General features: G+C 41.9%; 1 protein-coding gene across 6 annotated transcripts in view; it reads right to left on the reverse strand.

The window, feature by feature from the left end:
- Nucleotides 1-16645, reverse strand: part of TGFBR2 (transforming growth factor beta receptor 2) — a 109404-nt gene that overhangs the window by 43263 nt on the left and 49496 nt on the right. For all 6 annotated transcript variants that reach the window (XM_070492607.1, XM_044754085.2, XM_070492606.1 and 3 more), the window contains 2 exons: nucleotides 6844-7012; nucleotides 3223-3413 (listed from right to left, as the gene is read on the reverse strand). In XM_070492607.1, the coding sequence (XP_070348708.1) occupies nucleotides 3223-3413; nucleotides 6844-7012 (360 nt within the window). The remainder of the gene's footprint in view (nucleotides 1-3222; nucleotides 3414-6843; nucleotides 7013-16645) is intronic.

The following is a 16645-nucleotide window of genomic DNA, read 5'->3' on the forward strand; positions in this document are numbered from 1 at the left end:
GAAGCATGGATGATCAGTGGTTAACCATGGCCAGGGAGATCGGGGGACAAACCAAAAGGAAGACTTTCTCATCACTGTCTCCATGTTGTCTGAACTTTTTAGATATGTGCATGTATTATCTGTTTAGATACAGAGAGAGATAAAGAGTGAGAGAAAGAGGAAATAAAAAGAGAAGAAGGAAGGAACACCCTCACAGATATTTTAGTTCACACATAGCCTGCTGTAAATCCTAACTCTGCCACCCACTAGTCATGTGATGCTGGACAAAGTGTTAAAGATCTGTGAGCTTGGTGTTCTCATACATAAGATGAGGATACCAACAGTGCCTACCTTACGGGGTGGCTATGAGATTAAAGAGGTCACGCCATGGAACGGGCTGAGCACCATACACAGCCACGGTACATTCTCTCTGAACGTCAGCTATCAGTCACAATTGCACTGCAAGTAAATTTCTACATTTAAAAACAAACAATTGTGGCTCAACTTTTTTCTCTTACGTATTTCAGAAAAATGGAAGATGTAAGTAATTATCATCCATTGTTTTTACAGATCAACAACTGGCAACAAGAAGAGAATCATGTACTAATAAAAATACAGCATAACACACTCCACAGCTTTTGTGCTCACCATCTTATTTGACTTTGAGTGGGGAAATAAAATTTGCTCCAGGAGTTTTCATTCTTTAGAATAAAGAAGAGATGGCGGCAGTAAGAGGAGAAATGGATCCCAAAATGTTGCTGCTAATATCTGAGGCTTTAGGTGGGGGAAATATCCCATCACAGACAAGAGGGATGCTTAAAAAGCATACACTCCTGGTGCACTTTAGAAGCCTCTGATATCACGCAGACATCAGAGTCATCAGCGGTGCTGGATTTCTTGAGTTGTACAATGAGAGATTGCCTTTATGCTGATTCTCTCACCTCATAAGGAAATAAAGAGCCTGATAATGAAGAAGAGGGAAAATATGAATGTGGGCCCATGATTATCACCTGAACTGAAAGACACTGAAAACTGAAGTCATTGCCATCTTAAGAGGTTAGAGTCATATATATATATCCAACTTGCAGGTCACTTATCAACTTACATCCCTTTTGGATGAAACAAACTCTTCCAGTGTGGATAAGCCAGTATACACAAAAGGAGAGACAAGGTTCACAGATATAATCCATAAATGGATATCCTATATATCAAAGAGCATATCCATCCATAGATGGATATTCTGCTATAAGAGATTAATTCTTTGGCTCAATCTGGATCTTCTTTTTAAAAGGTGATCTATGTGGGGAAAGCTACCACTGTTAAGGCAGAATCTCAGGGGTTCTCATGCTTTAGTGTGATTTAATCTAGTTACATCTTCCCTCCTAACTCAAACTCCATAAGGAAAATGAGAGAAACGGAGTGTTTACAGGATGAGAAAATAGAAGGGAGAAGTGACATTGGAAAGGGTTGGGCTGACAAGATGTACACGCCTGCCTTTGTAAACTGAGAAGTTGGCACAGGTCGGGAGTCGGACAGGAAGAGAGGGAAACTGGCAGAAAGTGACGTGCAGAGAGAGAGACAGAGGTGGGTACCCAGTGCCGTGAGCACCATGAACAAAGCATGAGACACATCATTTTCCAGAGTTGGGAGCCAAAGAAGCAGCTATAGTGCGTAGACTCAGTACTTGTGTTTTTTTAAAAAAAGGATTTTTTATTGAATCAGACCTATTTTGGGTTACAATAACCTTTCTCCACTCTGAGTTTACATTCCTACAACCAAGAGAATATTATTTTCATTATCAGACTGATGAAATTAAAAGGTTTATAATTCCAATGTTGGAGAAGTACAGGGAAACCCATATGCTCAGATATCTTTTTGGGGAGAAAAATAATTTAATGATAGTTATTCAAATTTAAAATATGCATAATTTCTAATCCTGAAACTTCATTTCTAAAAATCTATCTTGCAGAAATGTTAGCACGAATGTACGTAATATTTTTACAGATACTCATTTTAGCATTAAGTGGAAAACTGAAGACAACTCAATAAACTACCAACAGAGGAATGATTAAATCAGTTATAGGAGATAATCCACATTACGGAATTTTAGACAATAATTAAAGACATGCAGTATATATACATGTATTATCTTGTTTAGAAGGAGGTGTAAAAGTGGTTGGGTGAACAAAATGTTGCCAGGTAATATTTATAGTATGATCAACTATTTGCACTGAACGACAGGTGAGTGAACGGGATGGATGAATGAAAAGATGGACAGACACATGGATGGAGGAAAGGAGGGAAAGAAGAAGGGAGACAGAGAGGGAGTAGGGGAAGAGAAGAGGGAAGGAGGCATAATATGAATGAATAACAGGCACAGTGCGCAGCCGACAAACTGTCAATATTGCTTCCTGTTCAGTAGTGAGTAAAGGGATGGGGTTAATGTACTTTCATTTGAAAATCTCCCCAGACTGTTGGATTGTCAATTTTTGATAAGGAACATATATTACTTTTGTAATTAAAAATCAGCAAATACTTCTTTAAATTGAACAAATAGTGTGTGCCCTCCTTTCAAGCTGAATCAATGCTGAACTTCAAAGATGGAGGCTAGTAACTAACCTACTCTTCCTCTGTCTTCATGACTAAACCTTGGTTCACTTTTGTCCCTCTGCATTTCACTTCTTCTCCCAAAAGGTCCAATGACAAGTACCCTTTAGACAAATCCTAGGAAGGTGTACACAAAATCACTTGGGAGAATTCAAAGCAAGTCCCCATTCTGAATCAAACAACCTCCTCCAATTTCTAGACCACTGGTTCTCAAATTCTAGCTGCATCAGAATCACCTGGAAGGCTTGTTAAAACACAGACTGCCGGGTCCACACCCACGGTTTTGGATTCAACAGTCTGCGGGGCCCTAGAATCTGCATTTCTAATACATTCTCAGGTGACACTCATGCTGCGCCAGGGACTGCACTTTGAGAACCACTGCTCTAGGCGAAAGAAACCATTGGTCAAAGACAAATAATAACGTGACCCCGGGAGCCAGATGTGATAAGAACCAGAACCAACCCTGTTACTCCTTAAGCACCTTCTTCCTCCAGGAGAATGGGTTCCTAATCCACAGAGCACGGCTCACTCTCAGCCTCAGCCACAGGAGGATGGACTGGGAGACAGCAGACCAGGGGCACAGGAAATCAACACAGAGGAAGTCGGGCTCCAGACCCTCGAGAGAAGAAAACTCACCTTCTGAGAAGATGATGTGGTCGTTGCACTCATCAGAGCTACAGGAACACATAAAGAAAGTCTCGCCAGACACTTTTTTTTCCTTCATAATACACTTTGGAGAAGCAGCATCTTCAAGAACAAATCCATGGTAGGTGAGCTTGGGGTCATGGCAAACCGTCTCTAGTGTTATGTTCTTATCATTCTTTCTCCTGGGGTGAAGCGTTCATGGGAGGAGGGGAGGGGAAAAGAGAATGGATGAGTATGGTCTCTGGACAGAAAAGCAATCTCGACTCTCTTTCCTTCACAAAGTTGTTTCTAACAACAGCACCTGGTTCCTGTTCTCCTACATGAAAACACGTTGGCCTAGAGTCTCCTGGGCTTTTTCTACTCATTTCAGTTTTTCCTTTGCTTATTTGCAGAACCCACTTAGGTTTAGAAACATGAGGGCTTTCCTTGGGGGCTAACCTGTTGAAGAACTTTACACATAAGTCTTAATTAAATCATGAAAAGGGAGGGCATGGGAAAACAGAACAGGCCTGGTCGTCAGGATGACTTTAATCCTTCCATCCTGAACGCACTGCAAGGCTCACATTGCATCACCGGTTGATTTGACAGAATCAGGGTCATGTCTAGCTAAATTGTTCTCAAAGAGCTCGCCTGGGAAAATAGCTGCAGTTCCTCTTTTTTGGTTTGCTGGGCCCCAGCACAGTGGGCGTGAGGGCATATTCCAGTCAGCAGCTGGCCGTGCTGAGAAAACACAAGAAACTTCCTAGAGAAAGAATGGCACTTTCCCGAATTACAGAGAGGAACAGACAGGAAAAACATCAGAACACATGGAAAAGAACTGCATGGTGTTCTCCATTTACAGTTCAGAGAAACAGTTTATGCTGTCATAGACTAATTACTTCTACACTTAATATCCCATCACATCACATCTTCGGAGCCTAACTCAGCTAAGGGATCAGAGAATCTTTCATGTGGCATTTTACTGGGCCTAGGAAATATTCCGTCGGCTCTACATGGACATTACACTTAGAAATTATATGATTAATGCCCACTATTAAAACTGCAAAAGCTAAAATAAAACTCTGGCATCTTGGAAAAATGCTTTTCTCTGTGCCTGATTCAATCTGCTCCCCTCATAAACTTGCCATCTTGGATGACTCTGTCCAACATCAAGGATTGTTTAATTTCCTTCCTTCCATTTCCGCCCTTTTTAGATCAAAATACTTATTGTCTTGGATAGTATATTTTATATCTGGAGGCGGAGTCTAGGGAAGGGCTAATCATGCCTTAAATAATACAGGAGGTCCAGTGAGTTTTGCGAGAGTAACCTTCTCTGGGAAGGATTCTGAGTGCATACATATGAGTGCACGTGTGTGCCCACACACCCTCGGGCACTCTGACCAAATGACACCCCAGTATGGCACAGAGGGGGGAGTTGAACCACAATGCAGGTTGCAACAAAGGACTCAGTGGATCCCTCAGGAGCAGGGACGGCTCATTAGAGCTGTCCCAAATTGAGGGACGCATTTGGATCTCTGCATCAATCAGTCATAGGATGCTGGCCGCCCATCAACAGGGGCCAAACTTGAGGAGAGGCCAAACTGGAATAAAGCAGCTCTGATCAGTGGAAGGGAATTCCCTGGAGGGACTCGGGCGTGATCCCTTAGCAGCCGGTGCTGCCAGCAGCTGAGGGGTCAAGTACTTCAGTGCTGAAGGCATCAGGGGGATGTACCACAGCACCCACCACACGGCCCTTTCTGCTTACCCACACTCTCGCTCCACAGGAGTACCCGTCTTCGCCAAGACAGGTCAAAAGAACATTCACTGTGTTTACTCTTTATGGCTGGGACACAGAGGAAACGGGGAGCCTTCCTCTCCCCCACAGGCTCCCATTTTCTGAGACTACACAGCCTCTGCTGCACAGAGACTTGATCACAGTCAGTCATCTGGACTTGTACTACAGGGCAGGGAAAATATCTTAATTGGAAGAGCCTGTTTTTGGCAAGCTCTCACACAGTGAGATAGCTCCCAGTGGAGGTTTAAGTAAAGATGGCCAGCAGAGAGAGAACCAAAGAAGGAAGCCTGGGCTCATCCAGTCTGGTGTCTCAATCTTTCCTGCACTAGACTGGACAGATGCTCATCCAGCCTCTCCTGCACTTTATTTGACTCTTTTAGAGACGGAAGGCTGTTCTGCTCTTAGGAAACCACGATTATGAAAATGTTTAAACCTATACTGAGCACAAGTCTATCCCCTGGTAAATTTTATGGACCCTCCTCCTTCTGCCCTTCCATTACACAGAACTAGTTTATTCTATTTTCCATGAAACAGATCATCAAACATCTCTCAACAGAGCCCACGTCCTCTCTTTACTGGACTAACCATGTCTAATTTCCTCAGCCATTCCTCAGATCCCATGCTTTCTAAATCTGTAGTCATACTGGTCCCTTTCCTCTGAACACGATCTTTCTCAAAATGCCTTTTTCAAAAGCCTTGCTCAGAACTGGACATTAATGAAGTTGGCAGGTACAGCAAGCTGTCATGACAGGTCTTTGCTGTTAACACTCCTTTAGTTCTTAAGAACTAAATTCATCTCCTGGTATGTATGGAAACGTGCAAGTTTTTCAGATCTATCATCAAGGGTAACTATATGTAGTCTGGAGAAAGTCTCAGATGACTCATTCCCAGAGAGTGGGAAGATACTGGATTTATATTCTTGGTTGCCAACTGGCCAGGAGACACCTAGGACCCTTAAAAAAAAAATGCCAATAAATTCCAAAGATCAGAATAAGTCTGCAAAGTGCTATATTTCATTAATGAATTTATACATTTTAATAAACTGGGGACCTTTTAATGATCTCTGTTTTGCTTTCATCTCTTACACATACTCTGAATACATGACCAGGAATTAATCAAATGACTCGTGAGCACTGTTTGTGTGTGTATGTCTGTGTGTGCGCGCGTGTGTACTGAGGTGGGGGGCATGGGGCGGGGAGGGGGGGGGAGAGAGGGAGAGAGAGAGAGATAGGGAGGGAGGGAGGGAGAGAAAGAGAGAGAGAGAGAGTGGGAGGAGGAATCTACTTAAGAGAACTGTGCAATTCTGAAGAGAAAGATGTAATGTGTAGCCCACTGGTAGTGTGAGTGACGTGGCCAGGGCTTCACTAAGGAATGGGTTGTTTTCTGGTTCTGCAAAAAGCTTCCCCCTTTTTGACAAGTTTTTTCTTCCAAAAGCCCACCTTTCATCTCCTCTCCTTCCACATAACAAGACTGAGGTTGTCCCAGAAGGAAAAAGGTCCTGGTGTCACTAGGAGTTACTGAAGGGGTATTAACTAAATGACTAGTAAATGGAAATCCCTCCCATTGATACAAGGAAGGGCTTCCAGATTTACTGCAAATATTAAAGGTCATCTCACATGCTGTCACACACACACAAAACACGCACCCACACACATAGATACATGTAGTTGAAAATATCTCTGGAAACTACACTGAATAATTAAAAGAGAAGGAGGCTAAAGGAGAGGAAATAGGATGGACGTGCACACTTAAGGCATGGAGACGCACCAACTCTCTGCTCCACAAGCATACATTACTTATCAAAGGGGAAAAGAATGATGGTTAAAAGGCAGCCTTACCAGACAGCCACACAGACTTCGTGTGGATCCTCACAGATGGATGTGATGCTGCAGTTGCTCATGCAGGATTTCTGATTGTCACAGGTGGAAGATGTCACGTCACAAAATTTACACAGTTGTGGAAGCTTGACTGCACCATTGTTGTCAGTGATCATGATGTCGTTATTAACTAGCCGGGAGGGGAGAGAAAGATAAATTAAATGATTAGATAACTGCTAGGCAGCCTACCAATGAATTCCAATGATGTTATGCAATTTAAAATGCAGTTGATGTTCTAGGAATCAATAGGCAGAAAGGCAACATAATGCCTTCACATCAGATTAGAATTTCCCTCACATACGCAATTTGCGAAAAAGCCATTGCAGGGAGGTAGTGGTTGAGGGCAGGGATGGAGAAGGGGGTTTGAGTAACTTCTTGCCTTTCTCAGAGATTACCATAAGGCACTGTTTCTAATAAAATCTGATCAATTAAGAAACACAGACTGGGGGAGAGTGACGTCAGCAACACAGCAGAGTGAGCTGTTCCCTTTGTCTCTCCCCCTTTGCACTACAACTAAACGGACATTCACTGATCAGCTGAGGATACCCACACAGCACATCAGGACGCCTGAGAGACCCAAGCAGCTAAACATCTGAAGGTGTATGGACTACCTCTGGGGGAGGTGGTGGAGCTAGGTGAGCACTCTCTGGGCCCCAGGCAGTCAAGTACACGTGTGTGACTGTTCCCCCGGCTGGAGTGCTCACAGCACTGCTGAGTGCCCGAGGCTGGGAGTGGGCCTTGGTGCAACTGCAGAAACAGATGATGGAAGCTCTGAGCCCGTGTGTGATCATTTCCTCTCCAGTGGGAGAGTCCACAGGGCTGTGTGGTCCACAGGGAGGCTGGTGCAACCTAGGAGCAAATGGCAGTAGAGCTGTGAGCCTGGGGTAATGAGCTCCTGGCTGCCTCAAATGCTGCAGCCCTGAAGGGAGCAGAGTGACTTGGCAGGACTACGGGAGCAGGCAGCAGCAGCCATGAACCTCTACGTGATTGCTCTCTCATCTAGGGGGAGAGCCCACAGTCGCATCATGGTCCCAGGGAGTGGCTCTGGCTCAGACACAGTAGAGAGGCCCGACCCAGCAAGCACAAGAGCTGGTGTGACCTAGGAGCAGACGGTGGCAGAGCTACAAGTCCAGGCGAACAAGCTCCCAGCTGCCACAAATGCCCATAGTACTGCCGCAGCCCTGAAGAGGGGAGCATGCCTTTGTGGGACTGTGGGAGCAGGTGGCAGCCCTGAGCCCCTGCATGATTTCTTTCCCATTCAGTGGGAAACCCCACAGGGCAACTGCCATCCCAAGGAGTGGCCAAGGCTCGGACAGGGATCATGAGCTAGCAGGGATCATGGGGGGCTCAGATTACACATCTGCTGTCCCACCACCCCATGGGGGCAGGTGGAACCTGCGACCAGATATTATCACTACATGATGGCACAAATCCACTCCATAAAGTGGTATGAAGAACTTATTAATACTCCAGACCAAGAGGAAAAAGACAAACACCCAGAAATCAATCCTGAAGGCATAGAAATCTACCATGTAAATGACAGAGAATTCAAAATAGCCATCATAAAAAAACTCAATGAGTTACAAGAGAATTCAGAAAGACAGTTCAATGAAATCAGGAATGAAATTAATGAACAGAGGGAATTCTTCACAAAAGAGATCAAAACTAGAAAGAAAAAACAATCACAAATGTTGGAAATGAAAAACAATGGATGAGATAAAGAAAAATCTGGAGTCCTTAAATAACAGAGCTGATATCATGGAGCATAGAATTAGCAACATAAAGGATAGGAATAGAGAAATGCTTCATATGGAGGAGGAGAGAGAACTAAGACTAAAAAGAAATGAAGAAATTCTCCAAGAAATATCCGACTCAATTAGGAAATGCAACATAAGGATTATACATATTCCAAAGGGAGAAAAGAGGGAGAAAGGAGAAGAGAGATTGTTCAAATAACAGTAGCTGAGAACTTCCCAAACGTGGAGAAGGGGCTGAAATTACATGTAAATGAAGCCAATAGAAGTCCTAATTACATAATGTAAAAAGACCTTCTCCAAGGCATATATTAGTAAAGCTGGCAAAAGTCGATGATAAAGAAAATATATTAAGGGCAGCAAGGTAGAAGAAAATAATCTACAAAGGAACCCCTATCAGGCTTTCAGCAGATTTCTCAGCAGAAACCTTACAGGCTAGGCAAGAGTGAAATGATATATTCAAAAGTCTGAAAGATAAAAACTTTCAGCCAAGAATACTATATCCAGTGAAAACATCCTTTAGCTATGATGGAAAAATAAAAACTTTCCCAGATAAACAAAAGTTGAGGGTGTTCATCACCACTAGACCTCCCCTACAAGATTTCATCAGGAAGGCCCTCATATCTGAAAAAATTTTAAAAAAGAGTTACAAAGCCTTGAACAAGGAGATAAATAGGTAGATAAAAGTGGAAAACTGCAGCTCTCTATCAGAACAGATTAGGAAACACTTAATTATAACTCTAAAGATAAAGAGAAGAAGGGGGCCAGCCCGATGGTGCAGTGGCTAAGTGCCCATGTTCTGCTTCGGCAGCCTGGGGTTTGCCGGTTTCGGATCCTGGATGCAGACACAGCACCACTTGGCAAGCCATGCTGTGGCAGGCATCCCACATATAAAGTAGAGGAAGATGGGCATGGATGTTAGCTCAGGGCCAGTCTTCCTCAGCAAAAAGAGGAGGATTGGCAGCAGATGTTAGCTCAAGACTAATTTCCTAAAAAAAAAAGAAAAGGAAAAAAAATAAAGAGAATGAAAACATCACAAACAAATATAATCTCTGCATTTTAACGACAAATTCACAACATATAATAGATTAAGTTGTGACAACAACTTAGAAGGGGAAGAGGAAGGGATGAAACTTGCTTAGACTAAGGGAATAAGAGGCTATCAGAGAATGCACTATCTCATCTATGAGATCTTTTGTACAAACCTCACAGTAACCACCAAAGAAAAAACCAGAACAGAGACACAAATGATAAATAATGAGAAAACCATCATAGAGAGCCACAAAACGGACCTGGCGGTCTGAGATACATGAGATGAGAAACAAGGCAAATGCAAAACAACAGGAAAAAAAGGTGATAACATGACAGCTGGAACCCCTCATATATCAACAATCACTCTAAATGTAAATGTATTGAATTCCGCAATCAAGAGACACAGAGTGGCTGGATGGATTTTTAAAAAGACCCAACAATTTGCTGCCTTCAAGAAACACATCTCAGCTCTAAAGACAAACACAGGCTTAGAGTGAAGGGATGGAAGATGATATGCCAAGCTAATGGCAAACAAATGAAAGCAGATGTTGCCATACTTACATCAGACAAAGCAGACTTCAAGATAAAAAAGACAATGAAAGATAAAGCAGGGCAGTATATAATGATAAAAGGGACACACCATGAAGAGGACATGACACTTATAAATAAATATGCACCTAACATAGAACTACAGAGGACATAAAGCAACTATTAATTGACCTAAAAGGAGACATTAACAGCACACAATAATAGTAGGGGACCTTAATACTCCACTGTCATCAATGGATAGATCAACCAGGCAGAAAGTCAACAAGAAAACAGTGGAACTAAGTGAAAAACTAGACCAGATGGACTTAATAGATATATATATAGAACACTTCATCAAAAATTAGCAGAACATACATTCTTCTCAAGTGCACATGGAACATTCTCAAAGATAGATCATATACTGGGAAGCAAGGGAAGCCTCAATAAATTTAAGAAGATTGAAATCACATCAAGCATCTTTTCCAATCAGAATGTGAGGAAACTAGAAATCAACTACAAGAAAAAAGCTGGGGAAGTGACAAACATGTGGAGACTAAACAACATGCTACTGAACAACCAATGGATCCTTGAGGAAATTGTAGGAGAAATCAAAGAATATCTGGAGACAAATGAAAATGAAAATACACCATACCAATTCATATGGATTTCAGCAAAAGTGGTCCTAAGAGGGAAATTCATAGCAATATAGGCCCACCTAAACAAATAAGAAAAATCTCAAATAAGCAATCTTAAACTACACCTAACAGAACTAGAAAAAGAAGAACAGACAAAGCCCAAACTCAGCAAAAGAGGAAAATAATAAAAATTAGAACAGAAATAAATCAAAACCAGAAAAAACAGTAGAAAGTATCAATGAAACTAAGAGCTGATTCTTTGAGAAGATAAACAAAATTGACAAACCCTTAGCCAGACTCACTAAGAAAAAAGGGAGAAAGCTTAAATAAATAAAATTAGAAATGAAAGAGGAGAAATTACAACAGATACTACAGAAATACAAAGGATTATAAGAGAATACTATGAAAAACTATACGCCAATAAATTGGACAATGTAGAAGAAATGGATAAATTCTTAGACTTGTACAACCTACCAAAACTGAACCAATAAGAAATAGAGAATCTGAATAGACCAATCACAAGTCAAGAGATTGAAACAGTAATCAACAACCTCCCCAAAAATAAAAGTCCAGGGTCAGTTGGCTTCTCTGGAGAATTCTACCAAACATTCAAAGAAGATTTAGTACCTATCCTCCTCAAACTATTCCAAAAAATTGAAGAAGACGGAGCACTTCCTAACACGGTTTTTACAAGGCCAATATCATCCTGATCCCAAAGCCAGACAAGGACACCACAAAGAGAAAAGTGCAGGCAAATATCGCTGATGAACATAGATGCAAAAATCTTCAACAAAATATTGGCAAACTGAATACAGCAATACATCAAAAGGATCATACACCACAATCAAGTGGGATTTACACCAGGGAAACAGGGATGATTCAACATTCACAAATCAATCAATGTGATACACCACATTAACAAAATGAGGAATAAAAACCACATGATCATCTCAATAGTCACTGAGAAAGCATCTGACAAGATCCTACAGCCATTTATGACAAGAAAAACTCAATAAAATGGGTATAGAAGGAAAGTACCTCAACATAATAAAGGCCAGTTATGACAAACCTACAGCCAACATCTCACTCAATGGGGAAAAACTGAATGCCATCCCTTTCAGAACAAGAATAAGACAAGGGTACCCACTCTTACCGCTCTTATTCAACACAGTACTAGAGGTTTTGGTCAGAGCAATTAGGCAAGAAAAAGACATAAAGGGTATCCAAATTGGCAGGGAGGAAGTAAAACTTTTGCTGTTTGCAGACGATATGATTTAATGTATAGAAAACCCTAAAGAATCCATTAGAAAACTATTAGAAATAATCAACAACAGCAAAGTTGCAGGGTACAAAATCAACTTACAAAAATCAGTTGCATTTCTACATTCTAATAATGAGCTAACAGAAAGAGAACTCAAGAATACAATCCCATTTACAATCACAACAAAAAGAATAAAATATCTAGCAATAAATTTAACTAATGAGGTGAAAGACCTATACAATGAAAACTATAAGACATTGTTGAAAGAAACCGCTGATGACATAAAGAAATGGAAAGATATTCCATGCACATGGATTGGAAGAAGAAACATAGTCAAAATGTCCACGTTACCTAAAGCAATCTACAGATTCAATGTAATCCCAATCAGAATCCCAACGACATTCTTCACAGAAATAGAACAAAAATTCCTAAAATTCATAGGGGTCCAAAAGACCCTGAATAGCTAAAGCAATCCTGAGAAAAAAGAACAAAATTGGAGGCATCCACAAGGCCTGACTTCAAAATACTACAAAGCCATTGTAATTAAAACAGCATGGTACTGGCACAAAAACAGAGACACAGATCAATGGAACAGAACTGAAAGCCCAGAAATAAAACCACACATCTATGGACAGCTAATCTTCGAGAAAAAAGCTAAGAACATACAATGGAGAAAGGAAAGTCACTTCAATAAATGGTGTTGGAAAAACTGGACAGCCACATGCAAAAGAATGAAGGTAGACCATAATCTTTCACAATACACAAAAATTAAGTCAAAATGGACTAAAGACTTGAAGATAAGAGGTGCAACCATAAAACTCCTAGAAGAAAATATAGGCAGAACACTCTCTGACATCAGTCTTAGAAGGATCTTTTCAAATACCATGTCTATTCAGGCAAGGGAAACAAAAGAAAAAATAAACAAATGGGTCTTCATCAGACTAAAGAGCTTCTGCAAGTCAAACGGAACTGTGAACAAAATGAAAAGACAACCCACCAACTGGGAGAAAATATCTGTAAATCATAAATCTGACAAGGGGTTAATCTCCACAATATATAAGGAACTCACACAACTGAACAATGAAAAACAACAACTTGACCAAAAAATGGGCAGAGGATATGAACAGACATTTTTCCAAAGAAAATATACAGATGGCCAGCAGGCACACGAAAAGATGTTCAACATCATTAATCATCAGGGAAATGCAAATCAAAACTACAATGAGCTATCACTTTACACCCATTAGAGTGACTATAACTACCAAGACAAAAACAAAGGTTGGAGAGAATATGGAGAAAAGGGAACCCTCATACACTGCTGGTGGGAATGCAAACTGGTACAGCCACTATGGAAAACAGGATGGACATGCATCACAACAAATTAAAAATATAAATACCATACAATCCAGCTATTGCACTCCTGGGGTGTTATCCAAAGAACTTGAGATAAACAATTCAAAGACACTCATGCCACCCCTATGTTCATTGCATCATTATTCTCCACAGGCAAGATGTGGAAGCAACGCAAGTGCCCACTGACTAATGAATGGATAAAGAAGATGTGGCATATATATACAATGGAATACAACTCAGCAACAAAAAAAGACAAAATCATCCATTTGCAACAGCATGGATGGACCTTGAGGGTATTTTGTTAAGTGAGATAAGCCAGACAAAAAGAGACAAACAGTATGATTTCACTCATATGTGGAAGATAAACAAATACATGGACAAAGAGAACAGATTAGTAGTTACCAGAGGGGAAGGGGGCTGGGAGCGGACATAATGGGTTAAGGGGCACATATATATTATGACTGACAAATAATAATGTACAATTGAAATTTCACAATGTTATAAACTACTATGACATCAATAAAAAAAATAGGAAAAAAAAAGGAAACACATTGAATAGTACTAGGTGCTGGGAGCACAGTGAAAAGTACCCTTAAGGAAATTATAGTTCAGCTGGGTGGACGGACAAGGAAACAGACTATGAGAGGGTAACCCAAAATAGAGAGAAGCATGGAGGATGTGGGAGCCAGACAAGAGTCACCACCCAGATGGGCAGAGAGAGGTCAAAAGGCAGCAGAGCTGTGAAGTGCAAAAGGGAGTTGGCCAGCTCAGAGGAGTCACTGTCGGGGAAGGACGGTGCCATCACTTTCCTGACCTACACCCCAAAGAGCTCTAGGACCTTCTTTGCAAGGGATGGCTCTGACTTCTCTGCTGCCTTGAGGGAAGTCAGTTGGTTAACCAATGCTGACCGAGTGCCTCCTAGACACAATCCCAAACACTGGTGAGGCATTGGAGTCCTGCAGGTGACAAAAACCTGAGTTCCACCTCAAGGGTCTGCTGCCTGCTGCCTCAGTGATGTCAGCCCTTGCCTCAGCCGCCACCACTCACTCCTTCCTCGCGAGCCCTCTTACTGCTTCCTCATTATTTTTTAGGACATATAGGCTTTTCCTGGAAGAAGCCAAGTTCCTTCCTTCCTCTGACCTTGGCCTTGCTACTCTCTTTGTCTGGCTTCTAGTCACCTTTATGGTCTCTGGGTAAATGTGACCTCTTCATCCTAATGCAGCCCACAAGTAGCTACCATAGGACTTGGATATTCTGCACAAAGTAACTCCATCACTTCCTTGCTTAGAATCTAGCCACCAAAATGCCAGCTGAGAGCCTTTCTGCTTTGTTCACACACTGTGTCTCCAGTGCCAAGAAGAGGGCCTGTCACATAGAAGATATGCCAAAATACCTATGAACAAGGGAATAGAGGCAGCCATAAAGGAATGAACATTTGGCCCTTTATACCAGAGGGAAAGGATACAGACTTTCTTCACTCACGTCACAGAGGAGGGTGATTATAAGGCAACATTCATTCACAGTCACCAATAACGTATTGAACCCAGACTGTTGCAGCGGCACGTATGCTGGGGCAGAGAGGGAATAAACACAGCACAGACCCCCTGCCCACCTTGTTCCTCAATGAGAAACATTTCCATTGGCAATGGTGGTCATTAAGGGCGTAAGTTTGGAGAGTGAGTTGAAGTAAGACCAGGCCATTAGGCATTTGGTCAACAAACATGAACCTAAAGACACTTATATCCTGGAATAAAAAGATGAAGCACAGAGACCGCATGTGGCACTAGACTAGTCGTTGGCCTTTAGGAGGTTGGAGGTGAGGCTGGGACAGCCGCCCCCCGGCTCCCCAGGTTAGGTGTGCTCCCGCCTAAAGCCAGAGGCACAGTTTCAGTGCCTCTCAAGGTCAATGCTGGTCCTTGAATTTTAGCTTCCAGTCATCAATGCTTTGCCTCACACACATCTTGGTTGCTTGGGCCTAACACCTGTTTGCTGGGTCTCTAAAAATATAAACATACAGCAATTTAAGATTTGCTTTCTTGTGGTAACATTAAATACAGAAGAAAAAAAAAAAAACCCATTCATCCCTCCCAGGCCTCGAGTTCATTTCAGGAAGTGTATTTTTAGGTAACAAACTATTTTGAAATTCTCAAAGCCTCCCAGAGCAAGAGCTCTATGCTTAGCTAAAAACATGGGCCAAAATGCTCTCTGAACCTTGTGTTACATTTGGCACTAACGCAACAATGAATACGTTTTTTTTCTGCAATGGTGAGATTTGGATCATTGTGAAACAACTAATTTAACCCTTTAGGTTTCCCTACAAGACACAAAAGCTAGGAAAGCTAGGTCATGTTTGTTTATTTGATTGTGTGTGTGTGTGTGTGTGTGTGAGCAAGATTGGCCCTGATCTTACATCCACTGCCAATCTTCGTCTATTTGCTTCAGGAAGATTGTCCCTGAGCTAACATCTGTGTCAATCTTCCTCTCTTTGTATGTGAGATGCTGCCGTTGCAGAGCTTAATGAGCACTGCATAGTTCCACGTCAGGAAATGAACCCGTGAACCGCGGCTGCTGAAGCACGGTGCATGCACTCAACCACTACGACACCAGGTAGGCCCCTAATTTTTTTTTTTAAAGAATATATTTCAGACAAACATCTATTTGCTGGTGAGGACGTTTGGTTGTTTTTAAATTTAAAACCAGGCTGCATGACTTGGAATTCAGCATTCCAGCCTGTTAGGATTTTTGCCTAGCTTGGTGTTCATCAACTTTGGGGTCATGTTTGAATCCACGACCTAGGAGCTTAAAATTAATGAAGTGGCCCCACACCCAGATATGCTGAATTAATTATTCTGGAGGGTCACCTGGGAATCAGGAGTCCTAAAAGGTGCCCACATGATTCTAATGTGCAACCAAGGGGGAGAACGCCGACCTAGAATGCAGGTGAAATCAACGTGATCAAAATAAAACAGCAAAAGAAAAAACCACCCCCGCAACCCACAGAAACACATTTGTATCCAACTTATGTGATGGTGAAGGGAAGCCCTCAAGACAGCTGGAACAAGTTTCCTTGTGAATAACAAGCATCTAAAGCTGGGCGATCGGCACTTGTACACCTGGGACGGAAAGGCGTCCTTTCCGGGGCCGGCCAAGGCTTTTCTAACAAAAGCTAAGAAGCGTGAGAAAAGTGACAGGAGGCAGGA

This window comes from Equus asinus, chromosome 21 (genome assembly GCF_041296235.1).
Source record: "Equus asinus isolate D_3611 breed Donkey chromosome 21, EquAss-T2T_v2, whole genome shotgun sequence".
Taxonomy (NCBI): Eukaryota; Metazoa; Chordata; class Mammalia; order Perissodactyla; family Equidae; genus Equus; species Equus asinus.